General features: G+C 34.9%; 3 protein-coding genes across 7 annotated transcripts; 2 read left to right on the forward strand and 1 right to left on the reverse strand.

Moving 5' to 3' along the window:
* The first annotated feature begins 15,203 nt into the window (after positions 1-15,203).
* Positions 15,204-16,846, forward strand: LOC105217228 (uncharacterized). 4 transcript variants are annotated; one of them, XM_011192133.3, is made up of 5 exons: positions 15,204-15,326; positions 15,616-15,982; positions 16,048-16,416; positions 16,488-16,549; positions 16,618-16,846. In XM_011192133.3, exons 2-5 carry the CDS (start codon positions 15,641-15,643, stop codon positions 16,679-16,681), a joined length of 837 nt encoding a protein of 278 aa, XP_011190435.1. In that variant the 5' UTR covers positions 15,204-15,326; positions 15,616-15,640; the 3' UTR covers positions 16,682-16,846. The 4 variants fall into 4 exon arrangements, with proteins under 4 accessions (XP_011190435.1, XP_011190431.1, XP_054086218.1 ...); XM_011192129.3 differs by having other exon boundaries at positions 15,207-15,366; XM_054230243.1 differs by lacking the exon at positions 15,204-15,326 and adding an exon at positions 15,367-15,389.
* LOC105217229 (pre-mRNA-splicing factor 18) lies at positions 16,732-17,959 on the reverse strand. The gene has a single exon (XM_011192134.3). It carries the CDS (start codon positions 17,883-17,885, stop codon positions 16,863-16,865), a length of 1,023 nt encoding a protein of 340 aa, XP_011190436.1. The 5' UTR covers positions 17,886-17,959; the 3' UTR covers positions 16,732-16,862.
* An 85-nt stretch (positions 17,960-18,044) lies between these two features.
* Positions 18,045-19,564, forward strand: LOC105217227 (coiled-coil domain-containing protein 124). 2 transcript variants are annotated; one of them, XR_008471124.1, is made up of 4 exons: positions 18,045-18,381; positions 18,437-18,684; positions 18,749-19,030; positions 19,546-19,564. XR_008471124.1 is itself a non-coding variant. In XM_011192128.3 (3 exons), the coding sequence occupies exons 1-3, from the start codon at positions 18,172-18,174 to the stop codon at positions 18,933-18,935; spliced, it is 645 nt and encodes a 214-aa protein (XP_011190430.1). In that variant the 5' UTR covers positions 18,045-18,171; the 3' UTR covers positions 18,936-19,210. The 2 variants fall into 2 exon arrangements, 1 of the variants encoding a protein (XP_011190430.1); XM_011192128.3 differs by lacking the exon at positions 19,546-19,564 and having other exon boundaries at positions 18,749-19,210.
* Positions 19,565-21,325: the final 1,761 nt, after the last annotated feature.

Here is a 21,325-nt window from a genome sequence, read left to right on the forward strand (position 1 = left end):
GGCAGGTGGCATCGTTAAACTGTGGGGAGCTCACGAGGTTAAAACTGTTTAATATTTGTTTTAGACAAATAATTGGTTTCTTTTACTAATCTAATCTCATTTGCTTTTGATAAAATAATTAGTACTTGAGATATAGTTCAGGGTAACGACAACGCACTGTGGGAGAAGCTAACTGTGAGTCTGGCATGAGTTTTATATGCAATATTTTACGCACAGTGATCTCTTTAATTAATTAGGTAACCCTTGAATAGTTCATAATCCACCAACCGAAGGGCTTAAGCTACTTCTATAGATGTTGCCATAAGTTAGGTTTGCCTTATACTACTAGTGGTGATCATTAGAGCCTCGACTAATTCTCTGGAATACTGGGTTTTAGGGTAAAATGATGATGACACTGTGGAGATCAAGGAACTCCTTATATTTTAAGAAATATGATTTTAACTAATTCTCGCTAATTTTAACTAATTCTGTGCTGGTTGTAATACATTTTACATTTAAGATATTCCAACTATAGTCTTACAAAGAAATACTTGAAATAAGTGTATTTGACATTACGTGTACATGATTAAACTGACGCCCAAAAATATATTTGACCTAACCGCTTGGACGGCAAAGACTGGATGAGTAAAGGCTAGTCTCTACATTAAGGGCAAGATGAATATAATGAATGAGGATAAGGAGCTCAATGGAGCTCTTGCAACCTACACTGGGCTTTACAACCGTACAAGTGCTAATAACCAGAACTTATCAAAATCACGTATGACGCAGTCGTCCAGTAGTAAACCGCTTCAATTTAGAGCAGCTCCGATAGTTTCAAGTGTGATCATACCAGTCTACCCTCGAATCTTCCCTCTGGTTATGAGAGACTAACCACGTATCTCCTCCAGCTGACTGACGAATCCCTCTTAAAACTATTGGCGGAAAGAGACCACCAAGACTTGTGGTCTAGTTATAAGGGACTTACGGAGTGTCAATGCCTCAAGCCTTCTAAAAATCCAGTTTTACAGAGTCTGAAAGCAACCTTCAAAACAATACCACTGCCAGATTCAGGTGCTAAATCTAAAATACCACTGAGTATCATTGTTGTTGTGGTCCACAGTGCTTGTTGGGAATGTTTAAAATATATGAACTGAATTTCTGTGCATAACTCTACTCGGGCTCAAGTTTTATAGTGGAGTTCAGAGATTCTTATTTTTCTATAAACTAACTTTAGGTCTCTTCTTAAGAGATTAGGTGAGTTTCAAAATTTGAAAGAAATTGTTGTCTTTTTAAATAGCGCAATATCTTCAAAAAATCTTCAATATCTTTAAAAAATGATCCATCAAATTGAGTAATATCATATCAATCCGAATAATATTCTTAGAGATATACCCTTAGGAAGTTCCGTCCATCAGGCCACTTCAGTACGATGTAACACTTTAAACGCATTTATTTCAAAACTCCATTTTTTCAAATCGGTGGACACGATATCTCAAAAAGTTACGAGGGCTGCCATATATATTTCTGGCCTAATAATGAAAATAGGAATATTTATCAACGAAAATGGTTTTATTGTTTTTCAAAATATTCTCCATCAAGATTTATATACTTTTGCATGCGCTCAAACCAATTTTCGAAGCACTTTCTTTGAGCGATTGTCAAATTGTGCGGGATGTAACGAGAACAAACCTTTTTACGGCCAGGTGTTCATGCAATATCGTATGTATGATGGTGGGAGAAATTGAATTCGTTGTACCAGTTTTTCACAGTGCTATAGGATGGTGCTTCATAGTCATACAAAGATTTTAGTTCATCGATGCACGCTTGTGGCGATAATCCACGTCGAAAGTTGTGAAAAATGCAAAAATCAAGCGATTTTGTTCAAATTTTGCACTATCTAGTTAACGAACGAAATATTTTATATATTGTTATTACGAGTTTTTTTTTTCGAGCCAATGTATGTCGAAAATTGCAATATTTCCATATACTAACGAAATATTTTTGGTTTATTGATTTTAGATGAACCAATCATGAGTTATGATGTTTTTTTAAATAAAAATTTCACAAAAAAGTTAACTAACCTCTTAAGAAAATCGTACCCAACTTGAAATTTATTTCGGTCAAAAATTTTTTGTTGTTAGAAATATCATAGACGAAAAATAAAATATGCGATACTCCATTCCATTGCCGATAAATTAATTTCCAACGACAAGCAACATCAATTTTATTGAGATACATATTTTTTTTAAGTCCGAGGGGTCAGAATGCAAAAGCAATTCGAAGCCCAGCTCATGTATTTGTGGCTTTGTGCTTTTTTTTCTTCAAATAGCAGACCTATTTTCAATTAATTTGGATTGAAAGAAACTTTTTGCTTTCCAAAGACATATCAATTTCAAAAATATTGATAAACCTTTGCAATGCACCACTGTTAACGCTACTGCTCTAAGAACTAGTTTATCACCATTTGGAGCATTTCCGCTTGACTTTACGCAGTGGAAGGTGCTGCGCTCGTGGCTGCTGATTTGATCTCCTGGCGTGAAGTGTACTAAACGTGTCAGCTAAAATAAAAAGTAAACATCAAATTTCGATGTACTAAAAATACTCACTTCAATGTGGCTACCAATAAACTGGCGCACACATACAGCAATACAACACAACGGATAGCGCACACAAAGCCACGGCTGGTTGTGAAATTATGAATGAGTGGCCACCGCGACAAGAGGCTGCAGCGAAAAGAAGGTTTTTCTCTTTGCACCAGCGCTTTTTATTTTCATTGTTCATTGTTTATGATTTGTTGTTGTCTTTCTTCTTCTGTTTTTCTTGTAGTAACTTTCTATGCGTTACAAAGGCAAAAGCACACACTCATACATTCGCAATTGAGCGCGCTTTGTTGTATTATACACTTGCGAATTCCCCAGCAAGTTCGTTGCTTAATCTTTTTGTTTGTCGCCATTTTTCTCAGCAACAAACACAAATGATTTCTGATGTTTTCCTTGCACTTTTTTTCGAACCTTTCCGATTGTTTGCCCCTGCTCATTTCACCTGTTGTGTGATATATACGTGTTGGTGTTGCTGCTGCTGTTGATGCTGGCGCTGCATTGGCTATTTGTACTTCACAGCGCTTTATTGATTTACTGCGTGAATGCGCACATTTTCGGTAATGCGACTTTTGCTCTTGTTGTTGGCTTATACAATAGAGTAACATATACATACATATATGGCTAGCAGATACTTGTATGTCTGTATGTGTTGGAGACATGTCATTTACCTTGCCACACGCTTTTCTCATGCCCGGTTGGGCATTACAAGGCACCGCCTTTGGCAAATTGCGATTGCGTTAGTTGTTGTCATTGTTTTCTGCTTTTTGCTTTGTTATTATTTCACCGGTAATCGCTGTGCTGGTGACATGGTAATTAACTATTTTTATCTGCACGTCATTAATTCTGTGGGTATTTTCTCAAATGCGTAGGAAACTTGTGTGAAAACAGTGGAAATTATGATAGAAAAGTGGTTTAACAAAGGTATATATTTTTAGCAAAACATCGTCTTTTCTTACAATTTTATAATAATTGTATTAAAAATTATATGACATTTTTTTATATTTTCCACGGAAGAAAATCGTTTTTAGGCTTCAATAAAAATAAAAATTTTCAATATTTAATAACAAATATAATAATATTTAGAAAAACAAATATTTGTAATACAGAGACCAAGAAAGTGGCAATACAAATCTCAATACCTTCAGTGATACTCCATTGAAAGAAACAACACTGCACAGAGCAAATTTTAACATAACGGTTAATGTCTTAGCTATGAGAACAGTTAATTAGAACTTCTCATCCGGTGATCGATATACGATTTTTTGCCTTGTCATAGCGATAGATCATTAACTCATGTTTGTTTGTTTTTCTATATCTTTCTAATATCTAAGAAGAAAGAATGTCATCATTTGTCGGGGTACTTTTCTAAAACAAATCGTTTGTAAACCCACCAACTCCACACTATTACTTTGCTATTATGAAATTTCATTGCTTAGGTTATGTCTTAGTTACTTTTTGAAAATTTACGGAAATCGGTATATAATCATCTTTACTGTTCAAAGTAATGTAATATAGGAAGTGAGAGTGTCAAAGATTGGTTTGTGGTAATCTAGAATAATCTAGAAACCATTTTTTTAAGAGATAAGTATCTTAAAAGTCAAAGATTTTCATATACCACGTTTATATGTAACGTTTTTATTTAATATTGGTGGTTGAAGATTTTTGGAAATCCAATAAATCTTCGCCCTTAGCTGGACTTCATAATGTCGTTCCATATTTCTCCTAATCATGACTTCACCCAGTCATAGATCCTGGTGTCGCAATTTTATTAAAAAGTTTTATTGAGTGTGTGTCTTTGAATCAGATATGATATTCTTGATGATATTCCGAATCCTCTTTTCTCTCTCATACTCTTGGCTTATCTCATTATTACATAACTATATTTATTTTCTTATTCTGTTGGTTTGATTTATGCCCTTTGGAGCTAATTTTTTATCTGTATTTGTGCTAGGCATAATTTGTATGCGAATATTCGTCCTTCTGGTTACTTAAGGGGCTATACCAGTGAGACACTTCCAAAAATCGATTTATTTTTATTTTTTGCTTATTCGATAGTTTATATTTTCAAACATATTCTGTGAAATCGTCAAGGTCGCATTTTTGAAAACTGCTGACATTATTTCATAACCAGAAATTGACTGATCGACTTAAAATTGAAACTAAGTATTCTTGAATATATTAACTACTATGTAAGTATGTATGTATGTGATTGGCGTTCAACCGTTTAGCCGGTTATAGCCGAATCGATGAGAGCGCGCCACTCCTCTATTTCCTTCGCAGTTCGGCGCTAGTTGGAGATTCCAAGTGTAACCAGGTCGCTCTCCACCTGGTCCCTCCAACGGAGTGGAGGCCTTCCCCTTCCTCGGCTTCCTCCGGCGGGCACTGCATCGAACACTTTCAGAGCTGGAGTGTTTTCGTCCATTCGGACAAGATGACCTAGGCAGCGTAGCCGCTGTCTTTTTATTCTTTTATTTATAGCTCGTACAGCTCATCGTTCCATCGTCTGTGGTATTCCCCGTTGCCAATGTTCTGAGGTCCGTTAATCTTGCGCAAAATTTTCCTCTCGAAAACTCCTAGTGTCGTCTCGTCTGATGTTGATATCGTCAAAGCTTCTGCAGCATTATTATATTAACTACTATACAGTGACCATTTTTTGATTGGTTGAAAATTTTCAATTTAGCATTACAAAAAAGACCATTTTTTTACCTAAAAAAAAACAATTTTTTCAGAACTACGCCATTTTGTCAATTTTGATATTTTTCAAAAATCGTAGGTCATATATGAAATATATTTAACTTAAATATCATTTTTGATTTTTTTTTTGTTTTAGCAACTCTTTCGGCAGGAATTATTTCAGAAGTTAGAGAACTTTTTTTGGCACCTCCGAAGATAGCTCACAACTCCGTTATTTTTGAATATTTTTGTAAAAAATATGATCTTAAAAAAATATAGCTGAAAATATACCTTATTGTGTCCAAAAAACTTCGAAACATTCGATCGAGTACTTTCATAAAAAAATTCATGAAAATCACCTAATTTTTCATGGGTTACACTGGTATAGCCCATTAAGTGTATATGGGCAGGTGCTTTTCAACAAAATTGCCAAGAAATTATGAAATCTTTCTGTAAATTTCCACCTTCGAACCCAACTTTTTCTTACCTATTTGAGGTTCTTTTTTAAATATTTATAGTTTTGTTGTTCAGATTTTGAGAGCTTAAATATGATTGCATGAGTAAAGTAGTACAAAGCTCGAAAATTATTTGAGTCAAATACTCTCGGATTACATTTAATATCTCTCTCTTTTATTTTGTAATTCTTAGATAATAATAAAAAAAAATAAATAAAAATAATGACATTAAAAACATTTTCTATTTATTATAATTTAAAAGGTTCTTTACTGCAAAGACTACTTTGTAAGTAAAAAAGTCTGCATATTTATTTATCTTCTTGTGAACATACACTGCTTGGCATTAAATTAAATGCACTTGATGATGACACAGCAACGACCACTGCTCTTCCGGTTACTCGTCGCTGCAGCAGATGCACGGCTGCTGACAACACCATTGCAGCCTATTGCATAAGCGCATATGCAATAGCAAACAGTAGCCATCAAGCATACTCAAGCATACACAAGCATGGTAGCCAGCACATCCATCCACTATATACTCTTACTATATAACACATGTGTATATATGCATGTGAGTCTTTCTGCAAATTGTGGAAATGCAAATTATCACTGCAAGTAGACTGGACTGACAGCAACAACATATGTGCAACAATTGAATGCACCATTAGCATTTCTTGAGTTAGAAAATATTGCAGCAAGAAATTTTGTTATTTGAAATTATATAAAAGCGCCTGGCCAACGCAACGCAGCGTATGTGCAATAATAAATAATTACAGCAACACTGCGGCGAAAAATATGCAAGAAATGCAAAGTGCATGAAAAAAGCAGTGCAGCTGAGCTGAGCGTTGCAATCCAGGTTGAGAGTGGTGGAGAAAACAAGTTTACCTTGATTGGGCTGATTTAAGACAACCCGATTGGGACGAGTTTTCAGTGCTGATGTTTATTGTTGTCTTTGTTGTTGTTGTGTGATTGGTGGTGCGCATTTTCATTTTAATAAAATTATCATTAATTTCATTATTATTGTTGTTATTGTTTATTGCAAAAGTTGTGCGAGTGAACCCGCAGAGAGCAGCGGCTTAAGTCCAGACACATGTCTTTTGTCATTCTCTATGAAATTAATAAGATTTGTGTATTTAATATGAGTGTAATAAAATGTGAACAAAATATTAACAGGCTCACCAACCAAACAAACCACCAACCAAGCAACTCACCAGTCCGTCTGTCTGTCTAATCGGCAATTTGTTAGTGCCAACGCGTTCACTCTGGCCGATTGATTTGCCACTGACATTGCAATTGCAACAGTAAACAAGCATTTTATTTGCTTTCGAAAGCAACAATACAAAAAAAACCGGCTCGTTTAAATGCTTCGATATTGGTGTTGGCGATTTGTCAGCGTCTTCTTCACGCTTTGTGTTGCCGTCTTACGCCGCAGCGCCAAGCGAGCGAAATGCCAACGGGAAATGTTATTACGAAAAGGTATTATGTTATTGTTGTCCGACTGCACAGCATGTGGCACTACAACAAACACAACAACAACACGAGCAAGTGAACTGCAATGGTAACGCGAAGGAAATGTGTCAAACCATAAATCTACCAAACAACAAGTTTCGTTTTGATTTTCGATTTTTTTTTTTTGGATTATGACCAAGCGACCTAATTTGCGCGCCGAATTCGAGCGCTGGCAATAAAGTGATAATGTTAGCATATGAGTTAGTAAACGAAAGGTGTCTGTATATGTTTGTAAATGAATAATATTCTACTTGCATTTAACTGTGAGAACTTTCGAAGGTCTCACCTAACATTGTTTCTCGAATTTCAGTCAATGTTCCAGCAGTTACCACAAGAACACTCATACTCACACCTATCGTCATCACCTGCTTGGCTTTTGTCATTATTGGTTGCATTCATCTGCAGCATACTTTTCCAAACGCTACAACACGCTACTGGCGTTCAGCTAAGCATTTTAGCCACGCTTCAATGCCAACTCAGTACTTAGTCAATAATCACGCTAGAAGTACTTATACATATTCATGTTAGTATATAAAGGGTTTTTAATTGTAGCGATTCAAATTTGAGGTTGATCAAAAATTCTTGAGATGTTTAGATATTTAAATCTAGAACCAAAAGAATATATCTTTTAAATTACCGTTATATACTTTATAAATTCGTGGATTGTTTTTATAAACAAAGGTCTGTGGCTTCCGATTGCAATGATGGAAAATAAAAACAATGTTTTTGATGGCTTAATGATTTTAACGACTGATTCTAATTCTTCAAACTTTATGTGTCCGGCTTGGAAAATGCCTCAAACTCGTGTTTGAAAAAATTATCTAAAGATCCATATATAGAAATCGCTCAGATTCAGAAGATATATTTATATTACCCCGGTTCGACTGAAATTTGCAAACAGTTTTTTAGAAGACAGAGGTGTATCCCTGTGAATTTTGAAACCGCTAGATGTCACTGTTGTCAATTTATCACGAAAATGATTTCAATATTTTGAGATATTGGTTTCTAACTTCTTCCTTTTCATGCTGTACTAAGCGGCTTAAAATTGATAAGGAGACCATCTCCTGTTGATCTAATAGAGGCACCCATTACACATTGCTCTTATATTTAAATCCGTCTATATTGATATACGAGATTTTATTTGCATGCCTTCAGTCACCACAACAGTTAATCGTGCTGATTGTTTGTCGAATGCGCTTCAATGACTTCTTAGACACTTTCATGTTGATATTTCAATTTTCTTTCTCCAATTTGTAATTTTTATTACAGCTACCTACTTCTAATTTTAACAAGGTTTATGGATATTCCTTTTTGTGCTAACATACAGATATATTTTTAATAAATTAACTGCAGTGACCGCATTTTTCACGACCAGTCAAGCGACGAAGAAAATTATGAGATTAGGGATAGAAAGTTCGAAAGGAATTTTGATATACATTTTTAATTTGTATATAAAATGTTTTATTTAATTTATAAACAACTTCCTGTAACCGTAATAAGCACTTCTTCTCCAGATACTATAACGCGTTAGAGGATATAGGTTAAAAAATATGATCTATGTATATGGTGTATTAAAGAACGTTGGAAACCTTTCGCAGGGAGATCTGTAGTTTTCTTAAAATTGTGTTTTTTTTTACTTTGCTTATTCGATAGTTTATACTTTAAACAAGTAAGGAAGGTCTAAGTTCGGGTGTAACCGAACAATTTATTGATGTAATTTTATACAGATAACACAATATGGGGACTGAGGTAATTCCTGAAGCGATTTCACTCGTTTTCACCACCAAGATACAAAGTATCGAAGACTATACGCTCACTTAATTTAATATTACTTATAATTAGGTATATGGAATCTGGGGGAAGTTATGACCCGATTTTTACCATTTCAGGTACAGAGAGAAACTGTTATAAGAAAAAAATTCAGAGGGAATGAATTACATTAAAATATCTGGGGGATTTAACTAAGTATATTTTCGGGGAAAAATTACCCTTAGGCACTGAGTTCTTCATGTTCGATATCAGGGGCCTTGAAAAGTCATGGTTCGATTTTGACAATTTTTTCACAAGTGATGCAACAGATCATATACAGTGTTTGTGTAAAGTTTTATTTCGCTATCTTCATTGGTTCCTATGTATATATTATAAAGTGAACGAATCAGATGAAATTCAAAAATGAGTTACATAGGAAGTTGTCGTGGTTGTGAACCAATTTCGTCCATTCACACGTGTCATCAGGGTGTCAAGAAAATATTATATACCGAATTTCATTCAAATCCGTCGAGTAGTTCTTGAGATATGGTTTTTCGCCCATAAGTGCGACGCCACGCCCATTTTCCATTTTGTAAAAAAATCTCAGTGCAGCTTCCTTCTGCCATTTCTTATGTAAAATTTGGTGTTTCTGACGTTTCTCGTTAGTGAGTTAACGCACTTTTAGTCATTTTCAACCTAACCTTTGTATGGGAGGTGGGCGTGGTTATTATCCGATTTCTTTAATTTTTGGACTGTATAAGGAAATGGCTAAAATAAACGACTGCAGAAAGTTTGGTTTATATAGCTTTATTGGTTTGCGAGTTATATACAAAAAACCTATTTGGGGGTGGGGTCAGGCCCACTTTTCCAAAAAAATTACATCCAAATGTGCCCCTCCCTAATGGGATCCTATGTTCCAAATTTCATTTTCATAACTTTATTTATGGCTTAGTTATGACACTATATAGGTTTTCGGTTTCCGCCATTTTGTGGGCGTGGCAGTGGACCGATTTTGCCCATTTTCGAAAGCAACCTCCTCAGGGTGCCAAGGAACATATGTTCCTAGTTTCATTAAGATATCTTAATTTTTACTCAAGTTATCGCTTGCACGGACAGACGGACGGACAGACATCCGGATTTCAAATCCACTCGTCATCATCATTTATGTATATATAACCCCATATCTAACTCTTATATTTCAAACAACCGTTAGGTGAACAAAACTATTATACTCTGTGCAATAGGTTGCGAGAGTAAAAAAAAAACCTGCGAAATCGGCAAGTTCATATCTTGAATATTTTTTGAATGGAAGTGTTCTAAAGAGCGACGCTCGCAGGAATAAACCTCTATAGTTGAAACTTTAAACGTGAATCGTGAACGTTCATAATTCAGCGAGAAATTGACCGATTGACTACAAATTCAAAACCACACTTTTCCCAGAACTACGCCATTTTATTCATTTTTGATATTTTTCAAAAATCGTAGGTCATTGTATAGGAAATAGCTTCAACTTTACTCATTCGCCCGGAGTCATGTCAGCAGTTGGTGAACTGTTTCGTTATTTTTCAATATTTTTGTAAAACAAATCTTAAAATATAGCTGAAAACATACCTTATTATGTCCAAAAAACCTCGAAACAGTCGATCGAGTACTTTCTTTTAAAAAAATCCACGAATATCGTCTAATTTTTTATGGGTATAGCCCCCTAAAGCGCAGAGACAGTGAGAAATTCAATGAAATTCGAAGAAGTAAAACAAGGGGTACCATTAATATTTCACCTTATAAGTAGGAGCCACAAATGTTTATTTTGAGTTCGATTTTGTTGGAATTCAAGAAGTTGTATGAGCATTTAATATTTATACTCTCGTAGAAATACTCAATGTGGGTGAACATATTTCATCGTACAGGTTACAAATTAATCAGCCTGTCATCCAATCAGTCAATAAATCAGTAATTTTGCTCAAACGTTGCATGAAGTAAGTCTACGAAGCAGTTAACAGACAACAACAACTCGTCGAAGAAAGCGAAATACAATGAAAAGACGTCATGTGGCTGCTTTGCGTGGGTTCATATTGAACTTGCCACATGCAACAGCAACGCCTTGACTTGGTAATAATATGTTTTATGCATAAATATATATATTTATTTATATGAATTTTCAAAAACTACTCTGTAATATTAAAAAAAGCTGACTCTCTGCAACAACAAATTTCGCGATTATACTCGTATATACATTTGTATTGGCCAAGGCGAAGGCAAAGTGATGTTGCGGTTACTGCTGTCGAGTGGTTAATCAATGCAGATCGTTGAAATTTCAAATGAGAAAAAAGTGGCAAATATAAGAGTTGTGCGAATAGTAATGTTTTCAATGGCTAAATGCTGTAGACAAGTCAATGAGCAGCAATTATTGAAGCAGTTGTAGGAATGAAGTGCAAAAAGTAGAGACAAAAATTAAAGAAAGTGTTAAACAAATATTTCAACAATTTTTTTTTTCAATAATGCTTGTATTGAATCGATGACTTGATGTAGTTTGTGGAATTTTAATAGGGTTGCCAAGTACAAAAATAATTTATTACAATTTTAAATCAAAATCTTTAACTTCTTTCATGCAATCTGTAGAAACCTTTTTCTTGTTCTCTCTCTCTTGAGAGACGTTTATCAATCTATTAGATTTCAGAGCATATAATTATTCTAACAGTTTAATTGAAAATTTAATTGTAGTAGAAAAAGTTTAATTTAAAATTGATTTTGGCAACCCTTTAATGTTGTAAAGCGATTAAATCGCCACCCGCGCATAGTCATAACAAAGCCAGCAACCGAAAATATGAAAACACAAAAACACACCTGTTACCCATAACTACATACCATATATGCACATATCTGTGTATGTATATATATGCTATGTGCCCGTGCACGCAATAATGAATGACTCGCAATTACTTTCCATTTTCATGCCAGCAAATTGTGTAAAATCAAGCAGAAATGCGAAGAGATGCACTGATTTGTGACCGACAGGGGGCTATTAACTAGGCAACGGCGCTGGGAGCCATCATCAAGTGAAATTGAATGGATGCTGGCGCTTGTTGGCTCTCTGCGGCGTTGCATTAAAACGAGATGAGCTGACGAAGCGCGTGCGCAAAGTAAGTGCCGAGAGATGCGCAGCGAGCCGAAAAAAATCAATTTAACACAGCAACACTTGAGGATAATATACAAGCGTAGAGCAGCGAAGAAACATACAGACAAATGTTTGTATAAAACAAATACTTGTTGTTGTTGCCGTTGGTAGATATATTGAACGCATATTGAACGCATATTGAAGCATGGATTATGAAAGCAAAAGAAGACGCTGAAGTTGCCATGAAAAAAGTGTCAGACATGCATACCGTTCCATTGCGTTGCCCTGTGTTGCGTTGCATTGCAAATTGTGGCCGCTGAAGCGCTTGCTGCCTGGTGCATAACACTGCATATATGGTATACGTAATAAATCATATTCTATTTAAAATGCGTACAAGCATTTATAAGCTTATGTATATGCTCAAACACACACATACATATTAACATACTCACTCCTGCTTGCCTATCCACCCAACCGACTGCATGTTTAACTTAGCTGCAAATCAATGGCAACGGCACGCATGCGCCTTTGTAGTAATGCTTAAAGCGCTCCCTCATGTGTTATTTATCGTTCGCCTCGCTGCGCTTTGCTTGCATGCGCTGACTTATTTGCGTTCGAGTTTTCTTTTTTTGTTTTTGCTTTTGGTTTTTGAATGCTTGCAGGCGCTAATTACTGCTACTTTGCGAGAAACCGCACATCGCCAATGCGGGCCAGCCGTTTCGCTCCAAAATATAAGCAACAACATTCATATGTACATATGTGCATATATTTATTGCAGTGAGTTGCTTATTATAAGCGCTTTCGGTTGGGGCGGTCGGCGCTGCAATAAGCATAATTACAATACATACTAATAATATGTAACTACCAAGCTTAAGTCTTCATACTCTATAATAATGCATGTATGTACAAATGAGTGCTCATGTAATCATTATTAAGTACATACATAAATATGTTATTCTTCATGTAGCTACTGGTTGTAGAAAGTGTGTTGTATCATACAAAAAAAGAAATAATTAATAATTTACAATTAAATATATAAATTTGATATGCTACTTGCAGTTGGGTAGTTTCTTTAGACATCACTCTTAAAATTAATTTAATTATAGAAATTTGTAACGTATTCCAAGCGTTTTGCTGAATCTTAAAGGTCTGTGATCCACAGGGAGTTTTATTGGTACCACAAAGGACAGCGCCAAGCTGTCTAAGTGAGATCTTCTGTTTTTGCAGAGATCTGCCTACAAACCTAACATAACCTAACCTAACCTATAATAAAATTAAGATTTCTTGACTTTGGTTTTGTAAAATAAATCACAATTCTTCACGGCATAGAAGACTGAGTTCGCTCTGATTACATTGATCATAATGTGCGTTTAAGATAACTAAACTCAAGCAAAAAAATAAAGAAAAAACAACAACAATCCTACAGTAAACCAGTATTCCATTGCATATTATATCTTTAGCTGGACATTCATCCATGATATTCTGCCAAATCGCATTTCATACAAACCAAATCCATTTTATAAGCACTTTATCACAATGTTTTCAAAACAGTTTGAAAAAATTCAGAGGACTTGAAAATAAATATCTTCATTTTCCAAGCAATAAAAAACTCTTCAAAGCATTGATAGTAAATACTAACAATTAATGTTAAAAATAGAACAATACTTTCTACTTTTGTCATCAAAATGATTTTCTATTATTCTTTGGCATTGTCAACTCTCACTATTTTCGAAATAATTGAACGCATCTTTTCACTTGCGTTTTTACTGCTTGTGGCAAATCGAAAGAAGCTATCAAAGTACGTGATTGGCTTTTCGTACAAATTAACGAGCAATAAATAGTTAACTGAACAACATTTGCAATTGTTATGAATGAATGAAAAGCAATCAGCAGATTCAATCGTCTTTAAAATTGTACAAGTAACACTTTCGTCACAATAAACAGACAGTCGCACACCAGTACGTGCTTAAATACATGAAAACATATATATAGAAACATAAATAGTTGGTGAAGTAGTTAGCAAATATGCACGAAATGCTTCACTCTTTAGCATCATAGTTAACCCATAAATTGTTGTGTTTGAAATTCAAGAGAAATTCAGAACAACTCAGTGCAGAGGTACATATAATCTGATGGAATAGCTACATAATTGTTGTGGAATACATGATAAGCCAATTTTGTTTGCCAAATTCATATAAACAAAGTCTGTACATACCTAATTTTCCATAATTTTTGTTATTGTATTGTTTGAGATACATATGTACCGCCTTGAGACATTCCATTGCTGTCGCTTTCACAAAACCCACTTCATAGTATGGCTCTGCCTGGTACTCATTAATTTGTATGTAGATATATTTGTATATAAAGATGCCAAAAAATGGCACATAGGTACTTGTATCAGCCAATTTGTAAGTTATTTGTTGCTTGCAAGTCATCTTTTTCATTAAGCTCATCTATCACTCACAATTTTACCTTACATTCTGTTTATTAAATGATCACCAGAAGGTTACTGCTTTCAATAAGGCACAATAAAGGCCATTATATATTTCACATTTTTGATAAAAGTATTTGCTGCTAACTCACTTTAAAGGACTGCCAATTGTCTTCCACCACACTTTGCGTATTTAACATTTTCCAATAATATAAATGATTAGCAGTTTTTTCTTCAATAAGATTTTTATGAGAACGAAGTTCTAAAGATATTGGCGTCGCAAATTGAAATGGCGGAAACAAATGTCCAGGAACTTCCATATTTGAAATTGTGTTGACAGATATTTGATAATTATTAGACATAACAAACTCAAGCATAGTATTAAGCTATTATAAGATAGATGGCGCTCAACGGAAGCAACTCAAAAAAACACAGTTGGACTATTTTAGGAAACGAGTATCTAAATATCGACGAAGCTCTAATATAAACGTTAAATAAATTTTATATAATTGTTTATTGAATACCAGCGTATTGTGTAATAAAATTATATTTTAAGAAATATATTTAATATAAATATTATAATATAATTTTGTATACCCAGCAACGAAAAACTTCTGATTCTTAATTGTTAAATAAATCTACTATCCAATTTTATTTTCATGATACTTGTATTAAATAATTTTATTAACAAAATTGTTTCTTTTGAAAAAAACTTTATAAAAGCTTAAAACAAACATCTGGCAATATTAATTGTTAATTACGTAAAATAATCAGAATCATTGCAGCCGGCTACGGAGACGTTTTGTATACGCAAGGTGAATTGTGATAAAAGCGAAGAACGCTCACTGATAAAAGGTGATACGAGCTGTGTAATATAGGTGTAATGTTAAAAAGCACACGCTAAAAACTAATTGCAAATAACAACAAATATACTGTGCAAAGGGGAATTGAGAAAATCAGCTGTAAAACGAGTTCACACTCTGACATACCGCTTTTCCCATTCCAAAATAATATTAGCATTGAATCAATAGTGGCTATTGTAATTTCGTTGATATTTGCATTTTGTAGATGTATTAAAACAATTAACCTATTCATATTCCCCAGATCTTGTATTAGCGCTAAAGTCATCATGGCGAAATTGGACGAAAAAATCGGTTTCATCGGCGGTGGCAATATGGCATTTGCCATAGGTTCCGGTTTGATAAATCGTGAATTCGTTAAAACCTCACAGGTGCTAGTGTCAGGACCAAACCTGGAGAATCTTGCACGCTGGCGTGCGCTTGGCATTGCAACCACAGAAGATAATTATGAAGTGCTTGACAAAGCGGACATTATTTTCATATGTGTGAAACCACATATTCTCACACCAATGGCTGCACAGCTGCGTAATCTACATACGCCCACTTTAAAAGATAAGGATAAGTTGTTTGTCTCCGTATTAGCCGGAGTAAAGCTGAAGACACTTGAAGAGGTAGACTTATAATATGCATTCTGTTTTGAAAGAACAATTATAATTAATTTTTTTGTTTTTTTCAGAAATTCTCATTTGTGGATAGTTTAAAGATGATACGCACTATGCCCAATACACCAATGCAAATTGGTGAAGGTATCACTGTGTATTCACCTGGTTCGTATGTTAAGCAACAAGATTTGGAGAAATTGCATTTAATGCTGAACTCTTTGGGTATTGCTCAGCAAGTACCCGAAACGATGATAGATGCTGTATCGGGAGTAGCTGGTTGCGGTCCTGCATTTGTATATACTATAATAGAGGCTTTGGCTGATGGTGGCGTCAAACAAGGAGTGCCTAGACAAATGGCTCTGCAATTTTCAGCACAAATGTTATTGGGAGCTGCCAAAATGGTATTGCTAACCGGCAAACATCCAGCTGTTTTGAGAGATGAGGTAACTCATTTTACTCTTTGTATTTAATCATTTTGATTGATAGAAGTACAAATTTGTTTAATCTCTACTAGGTTTGCTCACCAGGTGGAGCAACAATTGTTGGTGTACATGAACTGGAAAAGGGCAATTTGAGGTATAAAATCGTATTAGTCATATCTAAAGTTAATTAAAAATAATATAAAAACCATTTAAAACATTCAGATCAACGCTCATCAATGCTGTAGAAAAATCAAGTGAACGTGCTGCAGAGCTTGGCAAGAAATAAGATAATGGCAACTTCAATTCGCTTCCAATAGAATAAGCAATTCAAGACAATTTATAGTTAAAAATAATAATGCAGATTTGCAAGCCTTTATTGAGTGTATATTGAATAATTACAACTAATCTTACATTTTAGCAAATTAAATAAACATTTGTGAGTGTAAGAGCATTTAGAATGTTGCTGTTTATATGCGATCTTTTTTGCTTACATACTCTACACATTTTGAGGGATCAGTTGGGAAGTACTCTTGGCATTTAGTCATCAATCGTTTTAAGCCCTGTATGTACTTTCGTTGTGTTTCATCGTTCATTACATGCGCTACGTTTTTGGAGAAAATCTTTTCACGTCCGGTACGTGCGTGAATACCCACCATAGTCACACCGATAGGCCAGGGTGCATTGCCTATAGCCATCTCTAGGTAAGCATCGCTCGCCGTAATGTAATCACGATTCAGTAGGCGCTTACAAATGTCACGTAAACTATCCAATATATCCTCGGGCAGCGTATGATGCTTCAGCTTGCGGAATAACGGTTTGACATACTCACGGGTCTGTGTGAAGATTACACGAGCCATTTTGGTTTTGGTAGACATAATTTCCTGTTTTGAGTACGAAGCAATTTGGTCATTCCACATTTTTAATAAAAACGTGAGTAAAGTTATTATAACATCCATATCGTATTCTTTGTTTCCACGTCCCATTTTAATGGCACTCTCTTTTATGCTCTCCCATGAGACTGTCTCGTCTAATTCGGCAAGATCGGACTTTTGTTCCTCTTTAGCGGTTGGTGTGTTGGCAAACATTTCTTGCAAGTATGCTTGATCTACCTGTTCCATAGCCTCCTGGAAATCATTACGGAATCCACGATTGGTTTCAGGCTGTGATATTTCGCATTGGCGCAAACGATGGAACGCGTCCGATTCTGTTTCACCAAATATAAGTATAGGTTCGCCACGTTCTCGCAAACGACGTATGACTTCCGAGCGTGGTAGTATATTTTGTCCGTCCGAGACATAGCTGTAGTGTCCTTCCTGAACTTGGTCTTCCTCGCGACTTTCTTGCTTTTTATAACCAACTTTTTGTAGAATTTCTTCTGTGTTCTTAGCAATGAGTTCACCACGTTTGAAATATTTCTTCTTATCGTCCACAAGTTGCTTTTCCTCAAGTAATTTTCGCTTTCTAGCAATTTCAGCTTTTATTATGTCCATTTCGTAAATAAATATATTTTTCTGTGAGCACTTTATTGTTTGTAACTATTAAATTTTATTTCTATACTTCATTTGCATGACATTCGCTTAAACAGCTGTTTTCAACGAACAGTGTTGGAATACGATATGAAAAACGTGTCAAATTCTTCAGCTTTATCAACCCTGGATATGGACTCTTAGAAATGTCAAAATCTATCAAAATTTTGCGATATTACTGTGTGCAACAATCAAAATAGCCTTGAAGGCATTTCCGTACAAAAATTATAAATTGTAGTTTTATGCAAAAATGCCAAAGAAAATGGGAACCAATTCCAAGGCGGTGGAGGCGCGTGAACGCAAACAAGCTGTGAAGCAGGCCAAGAACGACCGTGCAGCTAAGGAGGCTGAGGATCGACTATGGGCAGACAATGATAAAAATTTAGCCAAGAAGCAACAACGACGTGAGGAAGAGGAAAAGAAACGCGCGGAAGCCATAAAACGAAAGAATGAAGCGAAGGTGCATGCTAAAATATGTTCCAAATTTCCAAATATTTAAAAATTTTATTCAACAGGCGCTGCTCGATCAAGAAATGTCATCCATTAAGACGCAAGGAAAGCAACCTCTGGCAAAGATTCATCGACAGCAAATTCTGGAAGAATTAGACAAAAAACAGCGTGCTATTGATGCCATTAACGCAGCCAAACCACAGTTGGGGGCGCGTGTTGTTTTACCGGAACCTGTAATCGAAGAAAATCTGAACCGTTCCATGGCCGATGTAGAAATTGCAACAAATGTCGATCAAGCTTTGGCGGCTCTAAGGTAATAGAAGTTATTAATTATAAAATGTGTTCTTTTATATAAAACGTTTTATTATTTATTGTAGTGTAAAAGACAGCGAGGAAGACAAACATCCAGAAAAGCGTATGCGCGCTGCCTACAAAGCCTTCGAGACGGCCAATATGCCACGTATCAAAGCGGAAAATCCATCAATGCGTTTATCACAATGGAAGCAAATACTTATGAAAGAATGGAACAAATCACCCGAAAATCCATTTAATCAAGCACGCTGACCATGAAGCCGCCACTTTCAGAACTGTGATGATTTGACTGATTTGCTAGTTTTGAATTTGAAATGAAATTGGGGACTCGACGGCTACAACACTGGGTAGTGTTAATTATTTTAATTACTTGCACATAGTCAACAAATGTGTTTTATGCTTATTTAGTTAAATTCTTATAATAATTTATGATTTCATTGAAAACAAAAATCAAGGAAGTATGCATTTTGTTTACTTTAAATACATGAAATATTCTTAAATATTTAAAATAGTTTAAAAAAATAGAATTCAAGTTCTTTAATTCATAAAAATTATTTTAAGCTAAAATATTAGCAGTTTATTTTTGCAATTTTATTTAATATTTTCAAATAGTTTTGAAGAAAATAGAAATATCTTCAAAATGAGAAATAATACCGTTCGTTCCCAGGACAGTCGGTTCTAAGTAACCGTAGTCGTGTCTGCCACAACAATTACAATATCCAAATGAGAACACAGCTGTCTCCATTAGCAACTTTTGAATAGTTTTGCAGCGCATATAATTAAGTTATCAGTAAATCAATTGCAAAACAGTCGAAACTCGAAATTCATTGATCATCAATATGTTTACAATCTTTACTTTCAGTCTATTTTGAGCACCACATTTCAAGCAAGCTAAAACATTTTAAATGCACCCAATTTCATTTCACACACGAGGACCAACATATAACGCTATGATTATTACGTGATTTGAACACCTAACACTTGAACAAGCTCGTTAATTGTCGCAGGTTGTTATTCTGGTGATATGGGCATTTTACTTGAACGCTAACCGAAAATTGTTGGTTTTATTTGGTTTTTTATTTTATTTTTTATTATTTATATATATATTTTTTTTTTGTAGCGTAAAAGTGTCATTTTGTCGGGGTGAATGAGAGTGAAAGTGGCTGAATGCTTTGACACCAACGTAGTATTGACCAAAATTAAATAACGTTGTTAACACCAAAATAACAGCGAACAATTAGCAATGAGATGGCTTCGACGGTAGTAGAAAAAGGTAAGAAATTCACAAAAAAAAAAAACAGTAAAATTCCCATTGTTAATTGTAGCGGTTAGTTAGGTAATTAGTAAAGGTAATAACAATTGCTCTATGTAACGGCAACTATGAATTGTTGTAGACTACTTTACACAAACACACGCACATACTTACATACATGTATGTACGCTTATGTTTACTTAAATAACATAATTTTTAAATTTATATAAAATAGCAGTTATATTAAGTGTTTTTTATGCTGCCTTTGGTGCAAGCAAAAAGGCACAAATGTACATACATACATATGTATTTATATAAGTGTGTACATAATTATGTCTAATGTAACATAATGGCACTGGGTTTTGATGGGGAAAATTGGCACAACCTCGCTGTAGGTGGCATCATGTAAGACCTTCATTGCTGCAGCGTGTTGGTGGTTACTTGAAATTCAATAAAAAAACTACTTTTTCGTTTTAAAACTAACAGTAACATTTCAATTTGTTCACATTCAAATTGCGCAGGAGTAACTTTGCGGTTTGTGGGCGATGTTACTAGTAAGCGTGTCACTGCCAAAAGGTGTGTGTGGAGCTACGATTGTTGTGCCAAAATATCGCACAATAAATAATATTTAATTATTATTATGAAGTATATATAGGTTTGTACAAATATTTATACGATATAAATACTATATATGCAGTTTTGGAAGCAGTGGTGTAAGCAGACGATTTTTATGGGATGATTACTTTATTTTCAAACTCTTACAAGAAATTTAAAATATTTTATTTAGATAACAACAAACAATGTTATTTCTTTTAAATATTCTGTCTCAGAAACAAAATTACAGATTATCCAAGAAGTGATTCCAATTCCAACTTGTCAATAGCTTGATGTAAAGAGTTTTTCAATAAGAGCCCTACAAAAGTTTTTTTTTCTAATAAAACAATTGGAATATCAATGAAATTCTTTATTCCTGTGATAGTATATTCGATGCCATTATATATTGAGCTCGATTTCTTTTGCATGACCACCATGGAGACGCTTGCTGAAGTCCAGACGCTGAAACCAATTTTCGACGGTTTTCAAGCATGAATCGACCGATACTACTGCTTCAATTTCACGTTCGATATTCGTACGAAGTTCATCAGTCGTCGCTGGCTTGTTGGCATAGACCATAAACATGACGTAGCCCCACAGGAAATAATCTAAAAGCGTCAAATCGCACGACTGAGGTGACCAATTGATTGGGCCATTTCGTGAGATAACACGTTCACCAAACTTGGGTTTCAATAAATCGATTGTGACATTCGCTGTGTGGCTAGTGACGCCGTCCTGTCGGAACCACATATTGTCCAAGTGCATATCATCAAAAAATATTCGGTTATCATTGAAC

This window comes from Zeugodacus cucurbitae, chromosome 2 (genome assembly GCF_028554725.1).
Source record: "Zeugodacus cucurbitae isolate PBARC_wt_2022May chromosome 2, idZeuCucr1.2, whole genome shotgun sequence".
NCBI lineage: Eukaryota > Metazoa > Arthropoda > Insecta > Diptera > Tephritidae > Zeugodacus > Zeugodacus cucurbitae.